The sequence below is a fragment of the Mixophyes fleayi genome, unplaced genomic scaffold, assembly GCF_038048845.1.
Source record: "Mixophyes fleayi isolate aMixFle1 unplaced genomic scaffold, aMixFle1.hap1 Scaffold_35, whole genome shotgun sequence".
Classification (NCBI taxonomy): Eukaryota; Metazoa; Chordata; class Amphibia; order Anura; family Limnodynastidae; genus Mixophyes; species Mixophyes fleayi.
Genome location: NW_027447498.1, coordinates 1,972,105 through 1,982,218, shown reverse-complemented (window position 1 = coordinate 1,982,218; position 10,114 = coordinate 1,972,105). Strand labels below are relative to the sequence as shown.

General features: G+C 41.8%; 1 protein-coding gene across 1 annotated transcript; it reads right to left on the bottom strand.

Annotated features, from left to right (window-relative positions):
* Positions 1-439: 439 nt before the first annotated feature.
* LOC142131531 (olfactory receptor 5P55-like) lies at positions 440-8,709 on the bottom strand. Its single transcript, XM_075194403.1, has 2 exons — positions 8,692-8,709; positions 440-1,417 (listed from the first exon to the last, which is right to left on the bottom strand). Exons 1-2 carry the CDS (start codon positions 8,707-8,709, stop codon positions 440-442), a joined length of 996 nt encoding a protein of 331 aa, XP_075050504.1.
* Positions 8,710-10,114: the final 1,405 nt, after the last annotated feature.

Genomic DNA, 10,114 nt, shown 5'->3' with positions numbered 1-10,114 from the left:
GAAGTCAATGCGAGGTGGTCCAGTGGTATCCTGGGCAGATATTAAGGGGTTTAGGCACCCAATCAGACCTCCCGTTGGTGTACAGTAGCCAGAAATTTGACCCACGGAACCTGTCCTGAGCCTTCCACTGGATGGATTTGGACGAAAATGTAAAAAAACTTTTAACCAAGATCCTAGAAGACATACGAGGGGGTGTAGATCTCAGTCGGACCTCCCATTGGGGGATGCTGTCCAGAACTTTGCCCAGGGAGCCTGTTCTGGGCCCTCCACTGTATGAATTTGTTTTTTTTGTCTATCCAGTTATGCATTCGGACTCCCCTGTACTAATTCGGATAAAACCAATGCGAGGTGGTCCAGTTGGATCCTGGACAGGTTTTAAGGGGGTAAGGGCCCTGGTGAACCAGATAAACATACTGCTAATTGCCGGCATATCTATGTTTTAATGTGAAAGTAGATTTGTGATTTCCAAAATGTGTTTGTCCATCCTCTTTCTAATTGAAGTTCTCATTTCTTGGTTCTTCAGGCTGTAGATAATTGGATTAAATAATGGAGTAACCACTGTGTATAGTAGAGATAAAATCTTTTTAGCGCTGGATGATTGTCCTCTGGATGGAGATACATAGACAGCAATCAGAGTTCCATAATACGTACACACCACAGCAAGGTGGGAGCTACAGGTGGAGAAGGCTTTCTGTCTTCCGCTATCAGATGATATTTTATGTATAGAAATTGCAATACAGACGTAAGTATATATGATGAAAAGTATTTCAACTAAAGTTTCAGGAGTGGCAATACTAAATACTGCCATTTCCAAAATGGATGTATCAGAGCACGAAAGCTTAACAATAGGAGCAAAATCACAGAAAAAGTGGTCAATAACATTGGGTCCACAGAAATATAGGTTAGACATCAGGATGACAATGATTAGTGATATCATGAAGCCTAATGCCCAACACCACCCAATTATATGGAAACATAATGAGGAATTCATTGTGGTAGAATAATGCAATGGTTTACAGATGGCCAAATATCTGTCATACGACATCACAGTGAGAAGAAGACATCCTGTAACTGAAGCTACACCAAAGGCATAAAATTGAATGATGCAGCCAGAAACAGAAATGGTGCCACCACTATTTAGAATTACATGAAGCATGATTGGAGCAATGCTTGTGGTGAAAGCCACATCACATATTGACAAATTACTGAGAAAGAAGTACATGGGGGAATGTAGATTACTAGTGGTAGAAACCAAAATGATGATTAAAAGATTACCAGCTAAGGTGGCTCCATAGGTTAAAAGGAGGACAATGAAGAGTGGAATCCTTGAGCTATGAAGACCCAGGAACCAAGAAGAATGAATCCATTGATTGTTGTTTGGTTCACCCTTAATAACATCTGGTGAGATAAATGCAGACTGTAAATAATCAAGACAGTATACTCTCTCAACAATACAATTTGAATTCTGAATCTGTAGGTTTATAAAACAAATTAAAAATAGACTAATTTCAGCTTAGCTAACATCCCAATCACCCACACACATAGTGCACTAGTATCCAGATATATGTCTCCCAACTTCCAACAAATGGAGAAACGGATATCCCAAGTTGACGGCTCAGGGTATTCCAGACAATTAAACTTGGAACCATTTGCTTAACTGTTTTTCAAACTGTTAGATTGAAAAAGATCCCACATTTAAGCTTTCATTTCGAACGTTATCTTCGTATTCTGTTCCTAGATACGCTCGTTACATCACAATACGCTTGTACACTTTCCCTCTTATAACGTCTCCTTATTCAGTCCTTTCACCACACTAAATAACATTAAAACCTTACAGAATTACTCATCCAATGCCTACTGTATCTCAGCGATATTTCCCAGTATACACATATACCATTACAAACAACCGATACTCACCACATGTCTAAGTATTAAATAAAAGTGTTTTATTGTTAAACATATGTATGTACATATATACACAGAAAATGTTGCACTTACAGTTTATACATATATCTACAATAATATTTTTCAATATAAGGAGTACAGGAAAACAATACCAAACCTTTGTTCAGAACAGATATTGTAATTAATCCTATATTCACCACCGTTACTTTTTTACACTAACTCTAATGCTTCCTTTATCCTATACTTACTCTATACATTCTCTATACATATATCTTTATTTACTTTCCCACTGTGGTATTCCCAAAATTAGTTATAATAGATATTTATTAGTAACATTGCTGTACAGCAGTGCAATTGTGGAAGTAATAATTACCAAAAACCTATATTACCGATTGTAAAACCTATATTACTACTGATGAACTAATAATCTTATGTGTCTGTACTTTTAAGAAAAGAGAAAAACAGGTCAGAAAAACACGTTATATAATAAGTCACAAACATGTTTAAGAGTGCAGGCAAGAACCAAATGTTTAGCAAATCTCCAGGACCTTTTGGATTAAATCATTCCAATAATAAGGCCCAAAATTAATATCCAATTACATGTCAACTAAATGAAGATTTATGCTATAAAGGTCATGAATATCAGCCTTGATGTAAATCTGGGAGGGTTTGGTTATAGTAATGATAATTAGTAATTTTGGAAATGACGAGTAACATTTTCTATAAAAGAAGTCCTAACTAAAGATACGTTGTCAATTGGCATCGAGACCTTAAGTGTGCTGCTCACTTAGTATTAGTAAGGGCTATATCTATCATCATCATCATCATTTATTTATATAGCGCCAAGATATTCCGTAGCGCTTGTTATGTGCGTATTGTCGTTAACCAATAACGATTGTCGAACCTCGATTTGTGTTTCCAAAGCACAAAGATTTATTTGCAATAAGTAGAATAAATATGCTCAAGCGAAGTAATAGTAAATACAGCCGTTACTTATCGCAGGCGCTCTAGATCCAGTGCAGTCATTCAATCCTAAAGTCTGGGGACAAGATGTCTGCACTCTGGATCACAAGCTGCTGCTTATATACACAATCAAATACAGTAATACAATGAAGATGTTATAGCTTGCATCTATTGGTCCAGGTCTCAGGAATGTCCAAGGGGTTGTCAATCATTGGCTGGTTCATCCTAAGGAATCCAAAGGAGGGGGTCATCTCTGCAGGGGGTATGCTCTGCTCTTCCCGCCAAGATTCCTCAGTCTTAAGTAGTTCATAATTCCCTATCATTCATAACTTGTGTATGCACTCTGCGATTCCCTCGCAGAGTGAACCAAACAGTAGGATATGTAACAAGGTTCATTATGATACCACTCATGATGTTATTCCTTCAACCTGTTCCGTGTATTTCACTAATATGCATGTAACTCTGATATAACATATAAATACTACTATATTTCGACATAACTGACTATGTGTTGCAACTACCATTAATGTGTACTATTTTATAAGTATGCGTGTTTGTGCGAATGTATGGTAAAAGACCATATACTGTTGCTGTATTGGATGCGTACGCCCTTTCACGCCGTAGCGTGCCCTTGTACGTCGATGCGTACCGTACGCATCTTTTCAGACAAAGACAACCAAGTTTGCTAGACTTTAATTGAAATGACTTTATCCAATTTGCTGACTTCGACAGCTCCACCCTTTGATAGTGTAATAAACTATCACCCAATCACCGTTTCAAGTTCAGGATTATACAATACTTCTTCACAGACCATGATCTCGGTATCTGGTACCACCCTTTCAGTCTCTTTCTCAGCGTTACTCCTATGAGACCGTTTTCCACACTTCAACACAGTAGGAACACATTTGACAACTCAACCAATTGCTAAGATGACACCCAGTATAAGGAGGAGGAGCTTACCTACACTAGCAACCATTTCCTGTACCCACTCCCCCAGACCGAAGAACCATTTCACAGGGTTCAACCACGAGAACCAACCCGCCACCTTTTCCCCGACCTCATATAACGAAGAATTATGGCTCTTTCGAAATTCCCATTTCAGCTGTAAAATTTCATCCATCTTCCGGTCTATAACCTCTTTAGGGTCATCCGTATTATTAGTAATGTACGTGCAACATTTGACACCGAACTGGGTGGCCAGTGTCACACAGTACCCACCAGTAATAGAGGTATGATAATTTAGTACCAGTCTATGTTGCACCAACTCCTTCTTGTACGCTTGTAGCTCCCTTCCAGTATACCTAAAAGTGTCATCATACATCTCTGTGATATTATCTATTAATTTGGCTAGGTCTTGGATATATTTAAAGTTTAATGTTCCCCGAGCGGTCCTGGTGAGTTCTAGAGCAACCATAACTTGGAAACCAGCAGTTTCACTAATCAATTTTGTAGCTATGGGTTCCTCACCAGGAATCATATTTCTTTTGCCACGGTGTTCATACTGTGTGTGTATGTATGGTGGTGATGTAGTCTTGTGAATATCTACCATTTCTTCATGAGTAATAGTCATGATTTCAGGAACCAGTTTAGCTAAGAAACACAAGCCCTTGGAACTCGGAGTCACCCAGGAATAAGCTTTCCTCCCACAAACAAAATACACATCATCAGGGAGAACATAAGGAGCAGTATGCCCATGAATTATATCACACAGAGTTTTGATAAAACTACCCATGCCCAGTGTCTCCATTTGTTCTAGACACGTGTCGGCATTAATGACATTTTTACATTTATCTGTAGAGACTTTTCCAATGGATACCTTCTTATGTTTGGATATACACCCTAATCTGTGACTTCCATCAACATTCCTGCCTAGTAGTGACCTTGTGAGTCTCCCTCTAAAATGAGTGTGGCGAGCCACTGTCTGATCTGATAGGTCAGCCTCCCAATTCTCCAGGCGCTTTGCATGAGATATGTTTATGCACAGCAAAGATCTGCCTATGGAGTATTGTCGAAGCGTCAGACTAGGGGACCTAGTGTTATTGTACCTCCCGTCTATGGGCCTCCCACCCCTCAATTCAAGTACTTCAGATATGTTTAGAGGGAATGGCACTAGTCCTATATTATGCTGCCCTTGAGGTACGTGAGAGCACACCCAACACTCGGTTTGGTTTAGCACCTTACCCACCAGGGAGTGATAATCCTCCAAAGGATGCCCGCCTATATTCAGAGTACTGGGGGACTGGCATCGTTGGATGCATCTCTCTTCAACTAGGGAGTCGCAGAACTTGCAGATACAATACTCATCAGACAATAGCCCCTCACACTGCCTCCGAGTTCCTGAGCTAGCAGACCTTTTCATAACCCCTGGACCAAGTTTGATAATGGGCTGCTCTGAGTATCCTATTAACTTTTCTTCGGCCTCCATTTCATCCGTATCACTACCAGAACTCTCCTCCGTCCTCCATCCTCCTTCACAAAAATAGAATGTCCTAGAAAGAGTAAAAACAAGGAAAATCCTGGAACAAAAGAAAAACAAAAACCGCCACTCCATCGCTGGAAAGATAGTTCTGAGGCAACGTCTCTGGTTCAGGTGTCTCGACTGCAGGCTTTAGGTCTCCCGGAACAGGCTCACAAGTGACAGCTCTATGTCGTCGGTCTTCGTTTTATCTTGCACTTTCTCCGGATTATGGACTCTCCTGCAGTGGGTGGAATGGACCCAAGTGTCTCTCTCTGCAACCTTCAGTGATGTAGTACTGGTCAGCAGCACTTGGTACGGGCCTTCCCAACGGTCTGTTAAACAACCTGAACGTAAGAACGTAAGAAATTGCGGATCATAACATAGTCTCCAGGTTCAAAATCATGACAGTTCGTCTCTGGCATACCAGGTGACAGCATTTTTAGTTTTTGTTGTTGTTGTTTTAGCTGTCTACTCATTCTTATAAGATATTGTACAGTCACTTCATTATTACACTTCAAGTCGTCTTGTGGAATCACGATCAAATGAGGTTGTCGTCCGAACAGTATCTCAAAGGGGGACAGATTAAGAGGAGATCTAGGAGTGCTTCGAATGCTATGGAGGACCGACGGCAAAGCCTCAGGCCATGCCAACCCAGTTTCAGCCATTATCTTACCCAGCTTGTTCTTTATAGTACCGTTTACTCTCTCCACCTTACCACTGGCTTGTGGTCGGTAAGGGGTGTGAAGTCTGCTACTGATTCCCATGAGTTTACACATTTTTTGGAAGATATCACCAGTAAAATGGGTACCCCTATCACTTTCAATGATTCTAGGGATACCGAACCTACACACAAAGTCTTGTACAATTTTCTTTGCAGTGAACACAGCAGTATTAGTGGCTGCCGGATATGCTTCTACCCAACCGGAAAACACATCAATACACACAAACACATACTTTAAATTCCTGCACGGTGGTAATTGGATATAGTCAATTTGTATTACCTGGAAAAGTCCGTCTGTAGGAGGGATGTGGGATGGCTCAGTTGGAATAGTTTTCCCAACATTTTTCCTCAAACAAGTAAGACATGACATTGCCTTCTTACCAGCCTGAGAGGAAAATCCGGGAGCACACCAGTATGCTCTCACCAGTTTGCACATACCTTCTTTACCCAGGTGAGTCAGGCCGTGTGCTGCTTCAGCCAGGCTTGGATAGTATGTTCGGGGAGCTACAGGCTTACCTTGTCCATCCCTCCAGAGTCCTGAGGACTCTTGACCACATCCCTTCGCCTTCCAGACCGCCCTTTCCTGCAGGGAACACAAATCTTGCATTTCAATTAATTTCTGCATGTCTAATGTCTGAAAAACCATCATAGTCTCGGTCGATACAGTCATAGGTTGCCCTGCTGCCCATTTAGCAGCTTCGTCTGCCCTGTTGTTGCCCAATGACACTGGGTCTTCTTCAAAGGTATGGGCTTTGCACTTTATGACGGCTACTGTTCTGGGTAACTGTATCGCTGTCAGAAGTCCTTTTATGTGTTGTGAGTGTGCCACTGGTGTACCTGCTGCTGTCGTAAAGTTTCTAAGATGCCAAAGGGCCCCAAAATCGTGCACTACCCCGAAGGCGTACTTGGAGTCAGTATATATATTGGCTGATTTACCCTCTGCCAATTCACACGCTCTCCTTAGTGCTACTAGTTCCGCCACCTGGGCTGAGTGAGGTGGACCAAGGGGTTCAGCTTCTACGACATCCTGATCGTCTACAACAGCGTAACCAGTACATAGCTCTCCTGTCTCTGTCTGTCTATGGCAACTTCCGTCTGTATAAAACGTAAAATCTACATTTTCTAAGGAGGTGTCACGTATGTCGGGCCCTGCAGTAAAGGTCTGATTCAGGTGTTCCATACAGTCATGTGTGTCAGTATTCTTGCCTAACTCATCATCAACCAGGGTCTCCTCACCTCCCACCCTTTGTGTCTCTAGAGACACATACGGAAGGTATGTAGCTGGATTTAAGGTGCTACATCGTTTGATGGTGATGTTTGAGGGTGCCATCAGGGCTAGTTCCCACTTTGTGAATCTAGCTGAAGAAACATGTCTGGTTTGGGCTGAATTTAACAGAGCTGATACAGCATGGGGTGTATAGATAGTTGAATTATGTCCTAATACTACGTCCTCGCTCTTACTCACCAGAAGGGCCATTGCTGCTACACTTCTGAGACATGTTGGGACCATCTTGGAACCTCGTCTATGTTACGCCATTTAACGAGAGTTCATGGCAAAGTGTTGGGAAAAGCTGAAAGTTCTTCCGAAAAAATTACAAGCACTCCATCATCAGCTAAGACCCTCCGCTCACCGACATCCCGACGGCTACAAAATACACCCACCACACCATCCTCATCAATATCCTCAGTAGCGCTCGGAGTTAACCCGGCATCCCACTTAAGGCTGGATAACTCCTGCACTATTATTGATTCCTCTGAAGAAAGCGTTAGTCCCACTGCTGCTGCTGGGGGTGAATCGTCATCCCAGAGGCAGGTCAAGAAAATGAGCAGTCCTACATTTCAGCAATTAACTGTGAAACAATTATTTGCGAGGGGAAGCAAATATGACAGCAGTCACCCAGTCACCAAGCGAATCACAGACGCCATGGCTGCAATGTTAGTGTTAGAACTGTGTCCAATCTCCACAATAAACGCAACTGGTTTTTCACAGTTAATTGAGGTTTTGTGTCCGCGTTACAGAATTCCATAGCGACACCATTTCTCCCGTAAAGCAATTCCACAACTATACCAAAAAGTGTGTAAAAATGTAGAGATTGCGCTGAAAAATGCCATTCTGCCCACTGTCCACTTAACCACAGATATGTGGACAAGTGGAAGTCCTCAGAAATGGTCCAGCTATACACCGGAGCATTAGCCTTAATAAGGGTACCCATCTCCCACACAGCCTTTCTAATAACCGATCTGGGAATAGATTACTGTCTCAAATACATACTACGCGGAGACAGCCTTATTCCCCACTGTCTCTTGGACTTCCTTCAATATACTCACATTTAAGTGTGGTCACCTTTCAAAGGACGTAACTCAAAAAAGGACACCCTGTCTACACATAAGAGAGTGTGTCTGTGTATATGAAAATATTGTAAACCAATTGTAGGAATTATCAAATGAGTGACTCCTTACTCCGGTCTTTTTAATCAGTTTCTGTTTAATTTTGTCGCAACAACAGTGTAACATAATCATTAAATGTTTCACGGGTATCTGACACTAAGTAAATCCACCAGCTCTACCTATCGTCAGGCTGATATTCAGCTTCAGAAGCCCTGCCCACCAGATCCCACAATCTTTTTATTCATAACAAACATACCTCAGGAATCACACCCATGTCGTGCACCTGTGAGTAAAATCCTTCCTTAAGGTAACAGCAGGATCCTTAACCCTGTCTGTACCTTTTCCTGGGGAACGGGTCCTATTCTGTTTACTGACCATGGTAATTTACCCCCTTTTCCACACAATCATCTACATTTATTTCCTGAAATGACTGCACTGGGCACCAAATAAAGTAGCCTCATATATACACTGCACTATCACACTTGAGAAAATAACCGCCTCTAAATTAGCCAGGGGCCCTCAAAACGCTAACTGGGGATCAACATAACTGCCTATTACACCAGCACCTTTTTAAATTATAACTGCCTGAATTCTGCTGCCCCTCTGTGGTCAACCATTCAATTGCCACTACAAGGAAGAGCTTAAACTGTGAAGGCACTACTGACAATCTTCTAACCCCTTCCCTGCTAGATAAATCTCTTCCTTTCTCATTCTGGTCAGATAACTGCATCCACACCAGCCAATCTAATTTATCAACATTACAATCTTTTTTCAAACCAAACCAATTCGAGCAAATTACACACTGTTGAAGACAAAACTGCCAAGTGTAGAAATTATAATGTCAAAATCTCTTGCTCACCCCTCTCTTCCTCAAGACCAAATGCAAGAGTGACCTCAACCCCCCACTTAAATGGCTTCCTTTAATCCTCACATCTGCCCCAACTCAGCCACTGACATGACTAAGAGTAAGAAAGCTGCAGTCTGAAGAGGACAACTGCATTCCCATAATGGGAAGAGATTATCAGTCCCTACTCAATAAGGTCAAAGATGTCAAAGGTGCAGTCCAAGCAGGAGTACAAAAAGTCTTCCAATCTATGGGAGCAGATTTTACTAAACTGGCTCAAAGAACATATCAGGTCAAACACCGCCTAGATGAAATGGCCACCTACCAGCAAACAGCAGACACTAACTACCAACAAATCTTTCAAGATATTGCACAGTGACAGTAAGGCCAAGAGGACCAGGACAACTGAGCAAGATGCAATGACTTTTCCGTCAGAAGGATTCCTGGGGAGGCTGAACTGCTCCCACCTTGACGTGTACTTCAAATGGCTGTTTACACATATATCCCTTGCAACTGCTGATGATTATATTCTTCTGGATAGGTCCCAATGTGAACTTCATCCACGCGCACAGGATTCCTCCCAACCTTGTGATGTTATTCTCAGGATACATTACTATGCTGCTAAGGAAGTTATCCTGAGAGAAGTCTGAGACAGAATTCATCACCTTTGAAGATAAAAGGCTACAGATCTTCCAGAACATCTCCAATTACCAAGTGTAGGGACCTGAAACATTTTACCACCCTTCTATGACAGCACCATATGAAATGTAGATGGGGATTTCCTTTCTTATTCTAATCTGGTTCCAGAACAAAATGCTGATTGGCAAAAACCCTG